The sequence below is a fragment of the Drosophila tropicalis genome, unplaced genomic scaffold, assembly GCF_018151085.1.
Source record: "Drosophila tropicalis isolate 14030-0801.00 unplaced genomic scaffold, ASM1815108v1 contig_158, whole genome shotgun sequence".
Lineage (NCBI taxonomy): Eukaryota > Metazoa > Arthropoda > Insecta > Diptera > Drosophilidae > Drosophila > Drosophila tropicalis.
Window position 1 is genome coordinate 12963144 of NW_027172602.1, and position 21551 is coordinate 12984694.

Consider the following 21551-nt stretch of genomic DNA (forward strand, 5'->3'; position numbering starts at 1 on the left):
TGTTGGCGGGCCACAAACTACGAAACAGCAGAATGGATGGCAAGGGGCGGGGCAGGGGGCGTGTAGGCAGATAGACAGAAGCAGCCATGTAAGCGCGAGAATCATCTATGTATGCATATGTATGTATGTATGTATGTATGTATCTATCCTTTTCATGTGCTCCATGTGGTCCATGCGGTTCATCTCTCTGCATGTGTGTGTGTTTATGTGTGGATATGTCGTGTTGCCTCCTGTGCAGATTACTTACTTTTTGGAGCGTTAGTCGTTGTTAGTGCCACGTTATTTCATAGTTGCCGTCACGCCCCTTAGCCGCAACATTCACCCACCCAACCACCACCCACAGAGAAGTCTGCTGGCTGCTGCTCCTGCTGCTGTTGCCCACAGTTAGTGGGGCTACTTAGGCGACCACCGCATAAAAGCGCAAAGAGCGCAAAAGCCGTTCATTGATAATGTAAACTCAGCAAAATAAAAAATAAAAAAAAAAAACTATCTCCTCGTATAGGTAGGACGAAGGAAAACCAGAGAGAGAGAGAGAGAGAAAGATAGAGTGTGACAGAGGCACAGAGGGGGAAAAGGGAAATTGGAGTTGCTAGTTGAATATTGAAAGTGGGGATTTGGGGTAGGGAGAAGTTTTGGGCACATTTATGAAGCTAGTCTAAAAGTTTTGCATAGTGTTGATGCTCTATCTCCCCCCGCTCCGTCTTCTCACACTCCCTTTCAAACCTGTGTGTGTGTGTGTGTGTGTGTGGTTGTTTGGGGCCAGACTGTAGTTTGGTTTCAAGTCATGCCCAAAAAAATTATGTGCTTATATTTAAAGTTTAGACTAGGTAATACTTTTTCAGTTAACTCGCATAACTTTTCCATGTTTTGTGCCCAAGTGAGTGACTGTACATACCTGAAAGTAGACAAAGAGAGAGAGAGAGAGAAAATACATTTAAATTATTAAAGTGTTTAAAGTATAGTTAATACATTTTTTAGTTAATATTATAAAGTGACATTCAAAATGAAAAAACGAGGTCTATATATATATATATATATATATATATATATATTTACATAAACAGAGAACAATTATTCCCTGTTAGTCTCCACCAAAAGTTTGTCTTTTTCACTGTTTCTCCCTGTTTTGCATAAATTAAACATTGAGCTAACAGTATTGCTAATTACACCCCAAAAAAAAAACGAAAACATACAACAAAAAATTAGCATAATAACCTTTAATAACAGCAACAACAACAAAATGTTACTAACAAGATGAAATGCTAAATAGGCAATAGACGTCGACGTCGATGTCGACGGCACACGACTCCTTTCTCTCATTTTTTTTTTTGTTTCTGGTTTTTGGTTTTTCTGTTCCTGTTATTGTATTTCCGAAACTACAAGCCATTAACGCACATTAGCGAAACTTGTTAAATTTATGACCCCATCCGGCACTGATGAATGAAAGATTCAGTTTGCTTTAGCATATACCCCTATATACATATGTAGTAGGCATAGAACTTGGTTATGTAAGTATAGGGGTTGGATTGAGGGTTGCCACCAACTCAAATTAGGCACATTCACCCAAATCCGTAATCAATGAACAAGGGCAATAAATAAAGCAGGAGACTACAAATTCTCCATCCTTATGTACCTACATTTATGCAATATCGTGACTTGAAATATTTTGGCTTTGAATCAATTCCTAAAACAATCTTGACAATTTTTTAAGATTTAACTTTTCTTTTGAACGAAAAAGTAGTTTCAGACACTTGGGATGCCTTAATAAAAAGTTCTCATATATGAGATTGCATTCTCAACTTTAGAGAAAAAATGGACTAAAAGTTGTTATTTAATAGCTGCTAACTTAAGTTAAACAGACAGACTAATCAGCACTCTCCAGAATGATAGATGAATGTAAAGGGAAAGGGTGGAAAAGGGGTTTTTTAGGTAGAGTGTCGAGTGTTGAGTGGATATTCAGATTTTACAAGGATGTTTTTGCTAATTTGTTTGCCAATTTGCCTGCTTATCGTTCGTTTCGAGCTGGATGCAACCCTTGCACCTCATTCTCATTTGCCTTCATCCCCCATCAACTATACATGTATGTATATATAGAACTCGAGTCATCGAGGACGCTGCCAAGGACGAAAGGATGAAAATGAGATGATGGTGGTGTGATGGAGGGCGTTGAGAGGACCGATGTGTGCCACTTAGTTAAATGCACACGTGCAAAATCTCTTGAGCTAAATGCCAAGAGACGCAAGAGGTACAAAAACCCATTTACAGGCTAAGAAACTGCAATACAAAATGAATATTTAATTCGGCAGAAGCCAAAAACTACAGTTGATCCAGGTGCATGAGGAGCACAGGGAAGGATGGAGAAAAAAGTTTGGTTTGGCGGCGGGTTTTGGTTGCCAAAAATCAACGCCAAGCCATAAGAAGAAAATTGCATTTTACTTTTATCGGCGGAGCCAGGTGCGATTTACCCCACCCCCTCTTCCATTTTATCTCTCCCTCTCGTTATTTGGTTTGCTTTTGTTTGTTTGTTTGTTCCCTTTCTTTCTTTTTGGCAGTGTGGTACAACTATTTAGCCCCTGCTTAACCCTTGCAGTCATAAAAAACCCTGGGAGAACACACACGGCAAGGCAATACAAAAGGGTTAAAAAAAATACATATAAAAAACAAACGGTAATTCGTATTTATAACAAGGAACAGCAGGCGAGCCCAGCAATACGACAGATAAAAAAAATAAAAACAGAACCGAAAAAAAAAGCCACACACACACACACCTATATACACACACAACTGACATGTTTCATGGGGCCACGAGCCAACGGAAATTATAGGACATTTATTTTTTTTTCTTTAAACTCAAAGAGAGGGAGGCAAACCGGGAATATTTGGTTCAAGGGAAAGGTAGGTATATGGAGAGGGAGATGGGGAAAACGGAGAGCGGAGATCAGCAGCACCTGTTATGCTAAGCAGGAGCAGCAAGGAAGAGCTTGATCAACGTTTCTTTATAGATTTTTGTTCTTATTGTTAGACAGATGTCAGATGAAAGAGTATATTGGACTTACCAACACTGTTGTTGCTGGTCATAAGCGTTTTACAATACTAAAAAATCAACTTGTTCTCCCATTGTGGTTTGTTTCTCATTATTACAGCAATAAAAACTCGTTTAATATAATAAGCTCTGTCTAAAAACGTTCACCAACACTGAAGCCTATCTGTCCCTTTTTGCTCTGTGCCAAAACGAAAGCCAAACTAACTAAAAATTCACTTTAAACAACTAACAAAAAAGTTTCCATTATTTTTTCTCATTTTTTTTTAGTTAAGTTGCATAAATTTTGGCGTGCAGTACACAAAAAAAACTTTTTTTGGCAGCTGCAGAGGCAAAGTAGATTAAAATCTAAATACAGACACACAAACACACACACACATATATTTGTATATATAAATTTTGCGCAAATAAACCAAATTAAAAGCAAGAGGCAAACAATACAAAACTTAAAGAGAAAGACAGAGAGAGAGAGAGAGTGAGCGAGCGAAAAAGGGTAAAAAAAGAGAGTTAAATTCTTTTTTTTTTCGAAAACAGTTAAGTGTAAAGGCGCGTCATGTTAGACACACCGCAAGCCCTTCCTTGAACCACTGCCACTCCGTAAGTCCCCTACTCTATATGATGTTGCTTCAGCTCCTTCTGCTTGTCCATCGTTTCTACTGCCACCATTTGGTTGACTGGACTAACTTTTGACAAAATGTCGGCAAAAAGTAGAAACTGTAAAAAGAGAACACACCAATGGTAAAGAAGGAATGAAAGAAAGAGCGTGGTGAAGGGATAACTGCGTGGAGACGGGCTTCAGCGAGGAGGGGGACAGACAGCCGCCACACACGGAAGCCATAAAAACTTATGGCGAAATATATAAAAATTCACCCTTTTTATACCATACACCCATAGGGTGAAATGGTATATTAAAGTCGCCAAAATGTATGTAACAGGCAGAAGGAAGCTTCTCCGACCCTATAAAGTATATATATTCTTGATCAGGATCAACAGCCGAGTCGATCTAGCCATGTCCGTCTGTCCGTCCGTCCGTCCGTCCGTCCGTCCGTCCGTCCGTCCGTCCGTCCGTCCGTCCGTCCGTCCGTCCGTCCGTCTGTATGAACACGCAGATCTCGGAGACTATAAGAGCTAGAGCCACCAAATTTGGCATGTATACTCGTGTAGTATGCACATGTTCAGCATTAATTGGAATTTCGGCCACGCCCCCTTACGCCCCCAGGAATCACATAAAACTGTTTTTCTTAAAAAAGTATGCCAGCTAGAGACATCAAATTTAGTTTGTATACCCGATTAGTTAGTGCGCAGAAATTAACTGTTCAAACTTTTTGCCACGCCCCCTTACGCCCCCAGGAATCACACAAAACTGTTTTTCTTAAAAAGTATAATAGCTAGAGACATCAAATTTGGTTTATATGCTCGGTTAGTTAGCGCGCAGAAACTAATTGTTTAAACTTTTTGCCACGCCCCCTTCCGCCCCCGGAATTTACATAAAAGTGATTTCCTTAAAAACTATGATAGCTACTGACATCAAATTTAGTATGTAGACTAGCTTAATAGACGCGCAGATATTGGCTATTTAAACATTTTGCCACGCCCACTTCCGCCCCCGTAAATTAAACAAAACTGATTTTATCAAAAACTAACAAAGCTCAAGTCACCAAATTTAGTATGTATACTGGCATAGTATGCGCAGAGAATTTAGATATTTTCACATTTTGCCACGCCCACTTCCGCCTCCATAATTTAGGAAAAAACGATTTCCTCCTTTAGTTTTTTGACTATCGCATTTAAATTTGGCAGACTAATTAATCTTATCTATTTCTACCAAACTACCAAATTTTATGGAAATCGGACTAGAAACATGTAAAACATGCGTATGAACGTATTTTACTACGCGGTCCACAAGGCCAGAATTGGACGTTGGCTAGTAGCGGCGCTAGAGTGCTCGTGTGTTTGTAGAGTGAGCGAGATAGCACATAGTATAAGACATGTAAAAACAATTTATTAGACATACATTTGGTCTTCGAAATTTGAAATATTTGTTTCACCAGGTGTATGGTATACCCAAGTCGACGAGTCGACTTACTTGCTTCATTTATACCCTATAATCAACACATAGGTCGATTCGGGTATGCTAAGATCTCATGTGTTGCGCTGAGTCACAGGACACATCTCATGTTCCATGCGTTTTACAACACTGTCGGAAATAACCTATTGTCTGGATCAGTGTGAACAATTGAGTGAATCTACATGGCGTGGACATACTTAGTGTAGAGTATCACCGTGTCGTTGCTACTGCACTTGAACATGTTTTTACTTTTTTATTTTCCTATATAGTATTTTATTTTGTATTCTTTTTCTTCTTTTTTTATTGTGGCAAACAACACACAAGAATGAGAAAATAAAATGCAAAACGTTTACTGAACGAAACGAAACGAAACATTGAGGCGGATGAGTGAGTGAGTGAGTTGCTGCATGGCGCTGTCTCTCAACCCTTTTGGCCTTCTTTGCTTTTGTTGTTTGGGGCCAACTAAACTTAAATGCTGAGTTTAGCAGAAAATACTAAAACAAACCCAAAAAAGAGAAGAAGCAAGAAAAAGCACCACACCAACACGGCATGCAATTGTTGTAAAACCAAAGGCCATGAAATGCCCAAATTTTTACTACAACAAAAGAGAAAACAGGCAAGCAGGCGGCATTATAAAAATGTAATCATTTGAAAGCACAAGCATATTTATATCGTAAGAAATAAAAAGTATAAATATTACATATGCTATCTCTAACTATATTAAAGACTGTTTCTCAACACTACTGCTTATTGACGAGTGTTGTGTAACAAAGTAGAATTTAATAATTTATCCTTACAAACGGGTTTTCTTTCTTTTCATGAAGGAAAGCAAATACAAAAGTATCAGAATCCGATATGAAACGAAGCATGTATGTAAATTTGAGTGAAGAACAAACCGTTTTAACGTTTCTCTGCTTCTCGTACCGTAATTGAATGTGAGAGATTGTCGATTGATTTACTTAGTGCTGTTGCATTAAGTCGATTTCCAGTGAATCTGCCACATTTCATATACACATATTGACCATTTCCTGGCTTAAGCCAACCCACACAGAGACGTTCTTCTCCCTATGGATGGGATGGTGCACGATCGTGGGATACAATTTCTGTGCAATAAAACTCCAAATAGAGTCTCCCATTTGATTGCTCACATATTAAACTTATGAGAAGAAGGACCGCCCAAGAGGCAGCAGCAGCAGCATTGCAAACAGTGGTAGATTGGAGGAGGTTAAGGCGAAACGTGCCTAGCAAAAATGAAAGCAAAAGACTGGAGGCAAGTGGCCAGTGTTAAATTTCCAAGGCAATTGCAATTTAAAGAACGGGCAATAAGGTATGGGGGGAAAGAGAGCTGCGGCGCTGAAAGCGGATTTTGTATGCGTTCTTTATGCGTTCTCTATTTATTCTTTCTCTTATTTTCCTTTCTGCATTTAACTTTATTTTTTTCTGCCATTCATTTTCATTCAACCGAATGCAAAAATTGCGGCTCTTTTGTTGTTGCCGTTGTCTTCCACCGATATATATGTATACATATATCGCATACTTACTATATATGCGGGCGGTCTGTGATTCCTCAACATAAACATCAGATACATTAAAAAGGATAACCGATTGCTTGATACTCTCTCTCTATATTTGAATATAAAGCGACTTGACTTCTCTTTCAATTACATAACTTGCTCTAATAGATTTCGAAAAGGTTTATAAGTTGATCCAATATCATTCCAAAGAAAGTGAAGTAGAGTTCCATAATTTTCAAAGTGCCCCCAATGGAATCCTTTTGATTTATGTATCCAGTATACAAAAATAATATGGATACATAAATGTGTAAATATGTATGAAAATTCTGTGTGGGGCAAGACAGATGGCGAGAGAGAGAGAGAGAGGGAGAGGTGGGGTAGAGTAATTAAAAGCAGGAATCTCAAATGACAAAGGGTGTATGTGATGGAAAGGGAGAGACAGGCGGGAAGGGGATAGTAGGATTTAAATGTGCGCCCAATTAGCATTCTGCACATCTTTCACATCCTTATTAAATGCTTTTTCATTTCTTTTCTTTTCGTTCCATTGCCGAGCATTTTCCGCATAAGTTTAAGTCCAGATTGAACTTCCCCCCCACCCATTTCAGTCATTTCTCGGTATAACTCTTCATTGAAGTCCCCTCCCCCCAGTGCGTGCCCAGCATTCCTCCCGTTGGGTGCCTTTTTTTGTAGTTGCCCGCATATGACACATCATAACAATAAACGATTTTTTTTCCATTCTTTTTTTTTTTTTTTTTTTTGTTTTTTCTGTCGTTTGTGTTGTTCGACATTTTATGGCATATAAATTTTCCAATTTATTTGTCGAGGAAATTTTTTCTATTTATTTAAATTAGATGTAAATTGGCTGGACTCACTTTAATAGTTTCCAATAACCATAATTCAATGAATGAAGCGAGTAAGCGGGACAAATCGGCCACCCGACTTTGAATTGGAGCAGGCGGGGGGCGAATACAGAGATTATTAACGGTATAATAATGTGAAAATCAGAATTAACTATTCACATACATACATATATTTATGTATTTATCATATACAGATTAAAGGATCAAAATGTGAATCAATCAAATGTATCTGCTCTGAGCTCATGAATGCATAAAAATGCTTTTAATTATCGAATCATCTTCCTTTTGCTTCCTTTTCCTAACACTCCACACGAGTATTTGTAATCCTTTTAAAGTTATCATTTCAATCTAACCAATCTAAAAATTAGATGAATCAATGAACAGATAGTTTTAATTCAAACTGAATGAAAGTCTCTAACTCATGGATTATAAGCAAAGGAATATATCGTGATGGGTTCTTAGATTACGTTCGTACGTTTTGATGGCTTATTGTTGGATTTTCAATAACCTAGCCAGCTTTCATATTATGTATAGTTAAAGCACTGGGATCAGCAGAAATTTGTAAACCTTTTTCTTCTACCCGTCTTTTCTTTTTGCTGCTTCTTGAAATGAGTCAAGTCTTATGGCTACTGGCCATGTAGCAGAGGAGGATGTGTGTCTTTTCTTTGATTTTGTACAATTTGATGTGGCAAACAACTGGACTGGTTCGGGCTGCAGCCACTGTCCCTCTCTTTCTCTCTTGCTGTCCGTTTCACTCTTACTCGCTTGCTTACAATCTTGTTCATCCTCAAGACTTGCCTTTGGCTTTTTGTCTTACTTTGGTTTTATTTTTTTTTTTTTTTCTTCTTTTTTTTGTAAGCAAATGTCCACATTTTGACCATTTGAAATCCAAACAGGCAACTTTTACGAGTATGTGTGTGTGTGTGTGTGTGTGTATGTGTGTGGTTGTGTCTGCGCTGGCTGCCATTTCGACTTGAGCTTGAAATTTTGCAACATGCCTTCGACATCTCTTGGGTATTTTTACGACTATCACTTGGTTTTATCCCAACTCAGACTGTTGCCCGGATTTGGTTCTCCTCTGGGTTGGTCTGGACTCCACTGGCCAAGCCAAGCCAAGCCAAGCCAGAAACGTAAAGAGTACGAAAAAAACAAACGAAATTCAAGGCGGCGCCGCCACTATATATGAGCAAAACGGATAGAGGGATATTGAGGAGGGGTTTATGCCTTTAAAGTATGTGTTGGCAGCTTAAAATGGGATAAAGCAGCAGCAAAAGGAAAAGGCCAACTAACAAGATGTTTGCTGGTTTGCTTGAGCTTAGTTTTGCCAAATGATTTGCCGCCAATTAGCAACTAAGTGGATTTTCAGCAACAAACAACACACACAAACACACATTCAGAGAAAGAGAGAGAGAGAGTACGAAAAAGTGGGGGGGAGAGTGGGAGAGAAAGATAGCGAAACTGTTTTGGGGATTTGTAGACATTACGTGCTAGGTCAAAATCAAGGGAACCAAAACATCCAAAACCAAAAAACGAAAGCATTGCCAATATATATATTTATTTCAGTTTTGGTTTTTCTTCTCTTTTTTCCATCGGTATATCGATAAACAAAATAGCGGTATCTAAGAGTTTTGCGTTCGTTCGGGTTGCGCACGTGGGATGCGATGGACAAAAACTTACTCACTGACTGGCTGACTGGGCTGACTACGTGCCCAGGCGAACGAGACAGGCTAAATCGTCGCGTTATTGATGGCAAATTTACGTGATAGGCTCACACAACAATGTTGAACGGATGCCTCACGATGGGTGAGAGTATGTGTGTGTGTGTGGGTGGAGGAGGTCAGTGCGGGGGGGTCGACGAAAATGGCAATGCTAATAATGTTGAACTTTCTTCTCCTATGACACCGACAACAGCAGTCTTTCAACAGCAACAGCAGCAGCACCACCAGGTGCAACAACAACAAGAAGAACAAAAACGTTAAACAGCACAGGTGGGCTTTCCCCTTAACTCAGCAAAGGTTTTGCTTGTTCTCCCGGCCCCCGCACCCATTTTCGACTTTGACAAACAAAAAGAAATTTAAGCGCATTACAAAAACAAAAAGCAACAGAAAAGGGCAAGAGCGAAAAAAAACTAGAAGAAAGAACCAAAAAGTTTCATTGTGTCCTCCTCTTTTTCTCCCTTTTTCTCTTCCTATTTTGCAAATTTTTCTTATTTCTTTTATTTCTCCATCCCTTTTGGGGGTTACTTTCGAGAATTCTGAAATCCTGATTCTCAAAATATCGTTGTTTAGTTGTTTCACGGCCAATTCTAAGATAAGTTATTAAAAATCACAACACCAAATTCAAGTCCTTTAAAGAGGTCCTCTTACTTTTTTACTACTTCTCCTCTGAATTCCTTAAATTTTAGTTGAAAACATGAACCGACTGCCTTCGGCCATATGGTCGATATATTCGCTATGGAGTTGACTTTATGAATTGTTGATAAATCTAATGAATATGTGGCATATATATTTTTGTATAGCAAGAAGTCTAGTCCTTCCCTTACCCTCTTGAAAAGAGTCAAGTTTCCCTACATCTATTGGCGGGGCACAATGCCGCATTGCAACTGGCAATCTAACATTTAATTAAAAATCAATTAACAACGTTTACGACGGGGGGAATTCGATGACCAATGCGGGGAGTAATATCAGACCAGATGGAGGAGAAAGGCAAAAACCAGAACGCACAGGTCTGTCTGTAGGAGGAGACAGCCAGAGAGGGCGGGGAGGAGTGAGGCGAATGAATTGGTTTAATTCAATTAAAGCAATGTACGCGCCGTGAATTTTTTGCAACGAAGACAAATGAATTGTCATCAAAAAAAATTATGATTGCCGTGAATGAAATTGAAATTGACAATGGAAGTTGAATTGAAGTTGCTATGGCAATTCGCATTTTTCAACCCACTTGCAATTTTGTATGGCCACCAATTGAATTGAAATCCCCCGACCCTCTGTCCGTCTCTCTCTTACTCTCACTCTTTGTCTGTCTCTCTTTCTTTAGCCACCCACACTCTTTCCCAATTCCTTTTGTGTCTCATTAGTGGAACTTAACCCTTTTCCAACAATACAAAAAGAAGGTCGCGACCTGCTGCTGCCATTAAAATGCAATTAAAATTGACATGACTTTTGATTTATAACTACAGAAACTGGGGACCTCCAAAACACACAGAGATAGAACGAAAGAGAGAGAGCGAAAGAGGAGACACAATAAACGACAACAAAAAAAGAAAGGAAAATATGAAAGATGAGACAAACTAAACAATTTTAGTTATTATTAAAGATTGCTTTCTATCAATTTACTGCGAAGATAGAATTTCTTTCCAAGTAAATCAAAAAATTCTTAAAATATTGCATACTTTTAGGAGTTCTATTTCGAGCAAGCTCGAAGCCAAGTGAAGCACTCATAGTATTCCCTCAGCTGGCTATCTCAATGACAGGTATTTAAAGTCAAAGAATAGTATGTCAATTCATCAATTTTATTCGTTTTTTTTTTTTTCTGCAAAAAGGAAAAGGGAAACAACGTCATGTTTTCAAATAAAATGTCAAATTTTTCCTGCATTCTTCTATCCTTTCAAATATCTACCAAAATGTAGCTAAGTAGCTCCTCTTCAATGTTGTTTCCACTCCCAGTTTTGCTTCGTCTTCTCAAGTTGGTTTCGTTTTTTGCATCTCCTTGGACCGATTCAATTCCTCTATCACTTGCACGCACTCACACAGAATACTTCCTACTCTGTTTCTCCTCTGACCTCTCTCTCTCCGTACTTTATTTTTTCAGTTCGTTTTATTTTTTTTTTTTTCAAGTAAAAGTTTGCGTTTTAGCTTTAGCCAGATTTATGTTTTCCTGCTTGCGTTTGCTGGAATTGTTGTCGGAGGAAGTTTTTTGTGCAGCATCAGAAAGTTCTCCAAAAAGATGCAGAAAACAAAAAAACACACGAAAAAATAGCACACTCACATACAGAGAGACAGAGTGAGATTGAGAGAGTTTGAGGTGACCGCAAAATATGCTCCTTTTGACTTTTGTCTCTTCACAAAGTCCAAGTTAAAAAGCTTTTCTTTCCTTTTGACTTGATATTAGCTACATAGTAGCTATTGCTTGAATGATGCCATGCAGTGAGCCTGAGATTCAGAGAGTCTTATGTTTGTTTCTTGGCACAGATTTTCTCCCCTATCCCCATTCACTTTCACTTGCCAACATGTTGTCCAATTAGGTGGGAACAAGCTACCTCATTTTGTTGGTCCACGCTTACTTCTTAGACTTGTTGCCTCGAGTCTGCATACAGAGACTGATTAGAGATGATCCCAAAACAAAAATCCAATCAAAATCTAAGGAAAAGGCTGCCATTCCTTTTCTTGAAAGGGCAACAAGCAATGCAAACTCATTATATATCAAAATTGTCTGAGACTAAAGTACTCGGAGAGTTCTCAAAAGGACTTGGCCTGAGTCTCAAGCATTCTTGTTCAGTAAAACTTTATCCTGATTGTCTTTCAACAGTTAATAAACATTTTTCATAAGCAATTTCGTTGAATATTTGGTTAAACATAGGACCAGGATTGATCATATTTTGGAGTGAAGAACGAGCAAAGTGGAAGAATCTACATGCTTTCAAATCTAGCCGTTTAGAATTCGATGTGAACTCTTCTTGAATTATTTGAAAATGGATACAACTTTCAAATACTTTACTGTGCCATCTTCATTCCCCAATCTCTTATAAGTATAACATATACATATATAATTCTTAAATTCCCCCACTTATACGCCCTAATATTTTGGCAGACAAACTTCAAAGTTCTATTGTGTTGTGGCAAGTCAATGAACTGGCAAAAAGCGCCTAATATTTCCAGACACTTTACCTCCCTTGGAAAAAACAGCGGCTAGTATATAAGTGGCCCCTCGTTTTCATCTCTTCTACACACCATAAACCTTTCTTTATATACAAAAGGGACATCCTTCCCATTCCCCTTCGCCTTCGTCTTATCTAGAGTGTGTAATGGAGGGTGGTAAGGGCGGGGGAATAGTGACCATGTATTGTGTGCCGAATGGGTCCAAGTATATTAAAAGTCTATTTCTTTGGGCAAGACAATAAAGTAGCGCAACGACGAAGAATAGTGGAGTCCTCCTCCAACCGAAAAAAATGAAACGAAACGAAACCCCTTTGCCTGAAAGTTGTAACAAAAGATGAAGGAGACGTAGACGCCAAAGTACATGGTGTTGGTCGAGGCGGGGACTGAGGGGGACCAGCGTGCGGCAGGATGTATGTGAGCAGGAGAAGATAGCCTGGGCGGGCGGCTGCTGCTGCTATTGTTCTACAACGCGAAATAGCGCGCACATAAAAAAAGGCCAAAGAATGGAGTTGAAAATGATAAAAATAACAAAAACCGAGACGAAACGAAACGAAAAGACAAAACTGAAGAGAAAGAGGAGAAGATATAGAAGAAACAGAAGCTGAATCCGAGAAACTGACAGGCTGACTGGCAGACAGACTGTGTATGAGAGAGAGAGAGAGAGAGAGAGAGAGAAAAGAGATCCAAAAGAATGAAATGAAATGCCGAAGCCGACATTGTTGCCCCTCCATCCATGCCATTTGCCCCTGCTCCACACCTAAAACTCCAACCATTCACAACCATCCATCCATCCGCCTTGTCAATTCCTTTTCAGTGAGGCAAGGACAAGGGAAAAAGGGTTAAAATGTTTCATTGCACATTGCCAAAAACACAGCACAAAACGCCAAAGACAGAACAGACAACACACAACATATGCCAATAATTTACGCAATTTAGTCGAAACAAAAACAACCAAAAAGAACACACCAAAATAAAAGAAAGAAAGCAGCGAGTAGGAAAAAAAAAAACCAAGTGAATCAAGTGAATTCGTTAGACGCGACTCGACTTTAAATTATCCTGTAAAAAAAATGTCTAAGAAACTTTAAAGAGCGCCGATCATTTACATGGCTTAATCTTAGCCATAGTCCAATGTATGTATATGCCCAGTTTGGTTTTGTTTTTGCAAAACATCCATCAGATAAAGGGGCAAACGGCACAGTTCCGAATGCGTTCCAATCCATCCATCAGCAACATGTGTAGGCGCAATGAGTTGGGTTGTCGTTGTCGTTGTCGTCGTCGTCTTGTCTAGGGCACACAAAAGGGTTCTCAACTATTTCAGCCCTTCTCATAACCAACGCCCAACCACTCACTCACTCACTTACTCGCTCAACTCGACAGAAATACGACCCAATCTCGGATTTTGATGCTCAATTTTATATTTTAAATGTTATTCAAATTGTGTCACATTTCTCAGTTTAATGGCTTGGAATTGTCTTGCCCTACACCCTGAGAAAACGAAATGAAAAGGGTTTCTCACCCCCTTAACCCAACCCATTTTCTTGGTTTGTGGCATGTTTTTCTGCTTTCTGTTCATTTTTTTTTCCCTGGAGGCGGAGAGGGCAGAGAGAAAAAGCGAGAGAGAGTGAGTGAGGATGCCATAAAAGTGCTTAGAGTTCACTAGGCGCTACGATTTAACCAAGCTCTAAGCTAATTAGCCTAAACGAAGTTCGTCGCCAGAGGTCATCCTTCCGCTGGCTTGCGGAAATTGCGTCATTAACAGACGTTTTAACATGTGTGTGTGTGTGACTTGACTTAAATCGTTTCGCCAAATATTGATTTCTCTGACTCCATTGCTATCGATAAGTCAAAGGTCTAGGTGAAAAGTATCGATATCTAACTTCAATACAGAATTTCATTTCTTTACTTTTTCCTCCTAATCTAGTGGGCCCTGCCTTTGCTAACTTTATTCCTTAATGCCCCAACTCGTTCCCAGTGTTCAGTTCAATTCTACACTAGGCACCAAACAGGATAGTTCAAAATTTCCCATACTTGAAGACTTGAAAAAAAAAATAGCTCAACTAAAAACGAAATAGTCTAAATACTCTTTTTGCCCCACGCGCCTGGGACTAACAAACAAAAATGTCGGAAGAGGATACCCAAACAAAATCCAACGTGGATGCCAATACCAACGATCGTCCATCCTCGCCAGCATCTTCATCCCTGCCTTTGTCGACGTTGTCTTCCCCTCCTCGACCGCAGTATCGATATTCAAATGTGTTTCGTCAACTATTTGAGACGCTTGAATCGGAGCATCATAAGTTGCAGGAACTTGAGCAGAGGCGTCAAAAACTAACCGAAGAGATGCACAGTTTGCGGGAAATGTTACAACAGGAGAGGCAAAGATTACGTCAGCGTACGGCATCGAGTGGCTCATCTAGATTTGCCAATATGATGCCATCGTCTCCAGGACCCGAAACAGTTGTACTGTCAGCATCACCACCGCCTCCACCACCACCACCGCCGCCACCACCACCACCGGAGCAAGGTCTAAATGGACCCAGTACTACCAATTCAAATGAATTACAGAAAACTCGTCAACAGAATCCGATTTTCCTGCGTAAGTTTTTCTACACTCACTTTTTTTCTCATTTGGAGGCGAGAATGAACAATTTTCTCCTGTCTTAGGTAAAGTGTGTGCCGCAGGCAATCACTTGCTGGGAGCCACAAATCTTGTTGACTGGGATAATGAGCGTGAGCCGCCGTACAACCAAGAAGAATTCAATGAAATTGTTTCATCATTGCCACCATTGAATTTTGTCGATTCCAACAACGATCCGGATAATGAAATAGCGAAGGGAGGAGCCGAATCTACCGATGCCTTATGCTTAGATCCACTGATGAGTCTGCCACCAAATCCACCGCCAAGTGAATCGGAATCTTTTGATGTGGATCAATCGATGCCACCACAGATGGAGAACGAGTTCACTGATGTCATGGATGATGATCTCCATGATGATTCCTCTAAGGGCCACGGTCACTTGCCATTAATCCATCCAGTGAATCCACCACATTCAAGTTTCAGTATGCCACTGACGAATCTATCATCGAATTCTATACAAGTGGATAATGTGGTACCAAATCTATTGAGCATACCAACACCCCCGCCACCACCACCACCGCCATCCGTATGGCAAATGCCCATGTCAGTATCATTCAAGAAAGATAACGCCCGTGTAAATGAAGTTGATGCTGATGATTAGAGATGACGTTCCTCCTTTTCAAGACAAAAGAGAGTACAAAATGTTCAAGTTTCGGCAATAGCTATCCAAATCATCTAAAAGCAAATACAGATAAACTACAATAGGTTATTGCAAAAAATTCTCTTTTTCTCTATCTCTCTCTTTCTCTCTCTCACTCGACATCTCTTCAACATAATATCTGGCTGTGTCTTAGATTTTTGATTCAATTTGTTGACCTTTGTTTCCCAACGGCCTCGATGACAAGCATATCAAAACAAATTAGTTGGCCAACTGTCCGAAACAAATGTTGTCGTAACATCAAGAAGAACAAGGACCCCACAGGAGAAGGAGCTGAGCCAGAGTAAAGCAAATGATAACCGAGCTAAGAGAAGAGCGCAACATTATTTCAATCATAAGGGCACACGATGGAAACTCTGAGCTCACTCTGAAGCTCATCAAAAGCAAACGAAACGAACGTATGTGAAAAAGGCAACACAAAAAAGAAAACCAAAAAAATATACATTTGTAGCTGTGGATGGGATCCATTCAAGTTGGCCATCTATAATATACATGTGCCGGGCATATTGATTGAGGAACCATTGCGACCCTTAACTTTTTCCACCTCCTGCTGCTATCCCTGGCCATCATTTTTGCCCTTCGGCTGTGCACTGAACCGAGAGACTGAGAAGTGGAGTAAAGTATTGGAGCTGGACGTGCTACTGGACACACACATATGTACATATGTATGTATACAGAGAAATGTATAAGCACAAGCACACCATCAACCATCACCCATCACCCTTTCCACTAGGTCAAGAGGTCGCTTACACTCACACGCACACCCATGGATGAAGGGAAAAGTTTTGGTAAATTTGTCAGTGGAAATATTCGCGAATTTCTGTTTTTCTTTTTCTTTCTCTTCTTTTTGACGACATTTTCATGTCGTGGCAAGTTTCTGCACAACACACAAAATTACCCAGTGAGCTGAATTAACTTTATGCGCACAGGACACTTAATTCATCCAGGACAGTGGATACTCCACTCTAAAGGATGTGTAGGGACTTCATGAAATTATATTTTCGATTCGAATATCAAATAGTAATGTATTTTAGATTGTACATAGTTTGCTGGGCATCGTAAGCCTTCTATATACATGCATACATACATACATATGTCTTGTGTGTGTTTGTGTGTGAACTACCAACTGAAGTAGGTCAATAGGGGGTCGTCTCCGACTACCCCACGCTCCTTTGCTTCACCTATGAAATTCGCCTAGCTAGTTGAATTATTAAAAGTAAGTATATTTTTTCTTTTCTTTTGCCCTCTTGGAAGTTATGTAGTTGAAAGTTTACAATATTTCCTGCCCAGCCCGCTACTGCATCCCTCCAACTGCTGCTTCTCCGTTCACCCCCATCAAATCGACTTAGCCATCGTCGACGTTCGCTCTTTCCTCCTCTCTGGGGTCTTAAATTTTGTTTAAATTGTTACCATTTTATATTTCAGAGCTGTAATGTTTTATGGTTTTAGTTTTACCTGGCCACTTCCGCCCCTCCCCAAAGAGTAGAAATAAAGAAATTGTTGTTCCAGAAACTTACCTAGAAAGAGAGAAAGAGCGGGAGAGAGAGAGAGAGAAAAAAGTTCAATGAATAATTGTTTTAAATTTGTTGGCCATCAAAATGTAAGAATTATGATTATGATTTATAAACAGAATGAGTTTGTGCTAAGCACATAATATATTTACTTGACTTTTGGTCTAGAAAAAACTTGTTTAACGTTCTTAGATTGAACATTATTATAATGCAGCATAAAACATTCTAAAATTATTAATTTGAGTAAGTTGTATTCATAAATTTCTTCAGATGCACTTTTCATAAGCGTGATAGATATTACACATACGACATGTGGTCGCTTGTTAACGATTGACAATTGATAACTTTTAACATAATCTAGAAAGCAATAGTTTTAAGCCATTTCATTTCTTATTACATCGACAAATTGAACTTGTAAATGTCTCAGGAATATTTTTCTTTTATTCATAGATAACACTCTGTGTAAACAAAGCCAAATTGCATGCCAAAAGTGACTTTATTTTAGCTATATCGGCGTTATGCCAAGTTCAAGTAGTTTTGGAATGATTTTTTTTCTCTTTTTGTTTTGTTTTTTGGCCAATTTCAGTTGCCTCAATTCATTTCATTTGCGGCAAAAACAAACGAAAACCGAAAAAGAAGGCAAATGGATGAAGAGAAACCATCTTTTGCCTTATCCCTCTTCATCTTCATATATATAGTCCAATAAAAAGTAATTGGAATTTTCATTTAATATAAAACAAAAAACAAAAAAAAAACACCAACTCCTTCTCTCTAGCTGGAGGTTAAAGAGGAAAGGGGCAGAAGAATGAAATGAAATCCTAACCCAGTTCGCTGCTGTTTTGGCAGACCCCGAAAAAAGAAAAAAAATTGAAAGCAAAATACGGAAGGAAGGAAGGAAGATGAAAAAAAAGTCGAAACGAAACCAAACCAAACCACTATGCATACGAGTATAAACGGGGCCACCACTCGCTGATGCGCGTTCCTCTATCAGTACCTCTCCCTCTCTTTCTCACTCGCAGCAATCTCTATCTGGATGTGTGTGTGTGTGTGTGTGTTTGTGTCTATACCGTTTGTCCCTATATCTTTGAAAGGGATACAATGTATCCACTGGAGCATCATCATAGATGTATCCACTCAGTCGTTGTTATTGTTGGCGTTGGTTGCCATTGCCGTTCCATACCCGGCTCGTTGCTCATAAAACTCACTCAAGTAAAAGTACGAATGGTTTTCGATATGAAATGCATGAAACTGACAGGCAAACATATTGCGCCGCATTTTTTACCACACACACACACACACACACATCGAATCGGCGGGCGTGAGATGAAGCCACCACCCACGCATCCCTCCCATCAACCTATCTCTATTGCTCTATACCTCGTCATATCCTACTTCTATCAGTTGGCTGACTGTTGGTTACCACTTGGACCCACCCAACGACTACCACCTACTCGGAAGTCCTTTGGCCCACATGCGAGATATGTAAGCTTTGCGATTACCCTGTAAAAAGTACATATGGGCCATACACGCACTTGGCAATCTGAAGGACGCCCAACATGCTAAAAGGGTATCAAATAGTTAGCCCTTCTTTCTTGCTGATTGTTTGGCTCTATTTGCCATTGTTGTTGGGTGTTTTATGAATACAAACAAACAGAAAGAAGAAAAAAAAGAAAAGAAGGAAAATACAAAAAAAAAGGATATACAATATCGCATATGCGACACGGAGAGAAAAAGAGTTGAAGAGAGGGAGAGAACTCTGCACCTCTCACATCTATATGAAAATGCATATTGTGTACACTCAACTCAACTCAACTCAACTCGACTGTATCTCTGTCTGTGTCTGTCTCTTTCTCTCTCTCTTTATCTCTCTACCTCCGTTTCTCTATTTCTCTTTTCAGATAGGTATATATAAAATATATTTTTTAATATGCATCACCCTTCTGGGCAAAGTGTAGCCGCTGCGACATGTGTTCTAGTTCTTTAGACTCTCTCTAGATATTCTAAATCATATTTATCTTTGATCTATCGAAAACTATGAAATTCTCATGAACCATATTTGTAGGCCAAGAAGTTTAGTTGTGTCTCTAAAACTTGTTCCCAGACCTTAATGTTCCTATTAGCTCTTGGAAAAGAAAATCTTTTCTTAAAATTCTTTTCAAAAGCCTCCGATCATTTCGGTTATTTGGAAGCTATTTCGAACGTGGCTGATCCTTGCTCCTGATATACAGGAAAATAATCCTAGGCCTGAACTTAAAATAATTCTTTATTGTGGTTAAATAGTTTTTCATGAAATTTCTAGTTAAAATGGTTTCAAATATGTATTTTGTTTAGGAAATTCTCAATTTATAATCGAAATGCATTTTTTGGGGGGTGGAGAAGGGTTGGAAATGTCGATTATAAATTGCCAGTGGTAAGTTATGGTGGTCCATGTTCTGAACCAACTGAAGTGCCTCCAAGTTGACCCCCATGCAGGGGTCAGGTCGGTGGCACTTCAGTTAATTACAATTATTTACATGGGTCAGAGGAAGAGTAAGAGATACAAAGCGGCAATTGTTATCGCTGCAGCTTATTGTTGTTGTTATTGTATTTTTGTTGTTGTTGTTGTTGATTTTTGTTTTTCGATATTACCTGCTAGAATGATTCGGCTCGTGGGCAAAGGGTTCAGCATAAATATTACGAACAGGCGGCACTCGCCGTGGCAATGGAGGCGGCACTGGATTATAGCCATCCATAATGGTATCACAATCGGAGTACTTTATCGATTTCATAGTCATTTTGGTTTGTAGCCAGCACTTTATGCGAATTTATGTTAAATATATATGTATGTATATTTATGTATGTATGTACCGAGGTGTAGCAAAAATGAGTCGCCCACTCTTTTCGCTTCACCGTTACCGTTTGAGTTCAGTTCAGTTCAGTTTCAATTACGAATATTGTTAATTATTATTGGCCACGTTTGCATTTAATAATTAATCAGATATACACGAGAAGCGTGCACACAGACACACACATACACTTTAAAGTGTTTTGTTTGTTTATTTCGTTTATTTGCTTTTTTGTTTCGATTATTTTATTCCGTGATTTTTCTCAATTTGGGCACGGTCCGGTCACCCCGTTAAGGGGAGCCCGTGGGGGCCGTCGTGGAGGCATTGCCACCGCACCAACAATTCCACTTGTTAATGATGAAGAATAGACAAAATAGTTGAACTTTCTCTCTCTCTCGCGTTCCTTCGTCTGCACAATGTGTCTATGATTTTTTGGATAAGTTCTCAGTAAGAACTCTTCTTCTTCTTCAACTTCTTTTGTTCAATCAAATTGTATTGAATATTCTTCACATATTTGCCAGTCCTTGTATATGCTGTGAATAGATAATAATGGTTCAAGGGGTTAGAGTTGAAATTGATCATTTAAATAGCACTTTGTGACCATAACGACGTTACGCTTTTTCCTTTACCATTCCACTTCATACCAAATTCTCACAGAGCGAAGATTGCCAAAAAAAAATGTCCAAGATTTCTAATATTATTTGATTTGTCTACCAGATGTTAGCAGAAGCGAATCGGTTTGAATATCGCTACGATAAGCTTGGCAATCCTTTTATCCACATTTAGTCTCTAACTACCTCAACAAATCTACAAAATGTTGAAATTAAGAAGAACTTTTCTTCCTATTTTCAAACTCATATCACATATTAATTGCTTTTCATTTCTCAGTCATTCGAATTCGATTTAAACTCAAGTTTTAGGTAATATTAAACTGAACTTTGGTCGAAAATCAATTGACATTTGAAATGGAATGTAATTATCGATATTTACTCCAAGTGGAGCACGCTATGGGCAATTGAAAGTCGACCCCAAACAGGAGCACAAAAGTGTCATAATTTCATTCCCCGAATTCCTTGCTTGGAATTTCTCTTGTTTTTGGAATTCCTTTTTGCATCGTATTTCATGGCGAGTGTCTTTCGGGTTTGTAATTATGTGATTACAGAATCCCAACATACATATTTTGTTATTTTTTTGTGTCTTCTGACACTGACTCATCCTTCCATCCATCCATCCATCGCGTGGTGGTCATCAACAAGCGTTTTTTGTTCAAATATTTCACACATTCATGTCACATTTCATGTTTCTCGTTTTTTTGCTCGCTTTTTTTGAAATAAATGTGAAATTATTATTATCTTTTTTTTTTGTTGCCAAATGTTTCATTAGGCTGAATAATATTGAATGATGATGATGCTGATGAGATGGAAAGATGTGATGGGGAGACGATCTGATGAAGCTACATGCTGAGGTTAACAAAATGTATCTATTGATGATGATGCGGATGATGGGTGAGATGTGAGATGTGAAGCTGTGAAGTGTGGGCCCGAGAATGTGCAAGTTCAT

At 39.1% G+C, this 21551-nt stretch overlaps 2 protein-coding genes across 8 annotated transcripts in view; one reads left to right on the forward strand and one right to left on the reverse strand.

Moving 5' to 3' along the window:
* Ten-a (tenascin accessory) overlaps nucleotides 1-21551 on the reverse strand; it is a 250355-nt gene that overhangs the window by 85669 nt on the left and 143135 nt on the right. For 2 of the 7 annotated variants that reach the window (XM_068296041.1, XM_068296033.1), the window contains exon 2: nucleotides 19795-20524. The exons of the other annotated variants lie outside the window; for them this stretch is intronic. In XM_068296041.1, the coding sequence (XP_068152142.1) occupies nucleotides 19795-19940 (146 nt within the window). In that variant the 5' untranslated portion in view covers nucleotides 19941-20524. The remainder of the gene's footprint in view (nucleotides 1-19794; nucleotides 20525-21551) is intronic. 7 annotated transcript variants of the gene reach the window in all.
* On the forward strand, nucleotides 14334-15627 carry LOC137581798 (WAS/WASL-interacting protein family member 2). The gene is made up of 2 exons (XM_068296124.1): nucleotides 14334-14955; nucleotides 15024-15627. The coding sequence occupies exons 1-2, from the start codon at nucleotides 14478-14480 to the stop codon at nucleotides 15596-15598; spliced, it is 1053 nt and encodes a 350-aa protein (XP_068152225.1). The 5' UTR covers nucleotides 14334-14477; the 3' UTR covers nucleotides 15599-15627.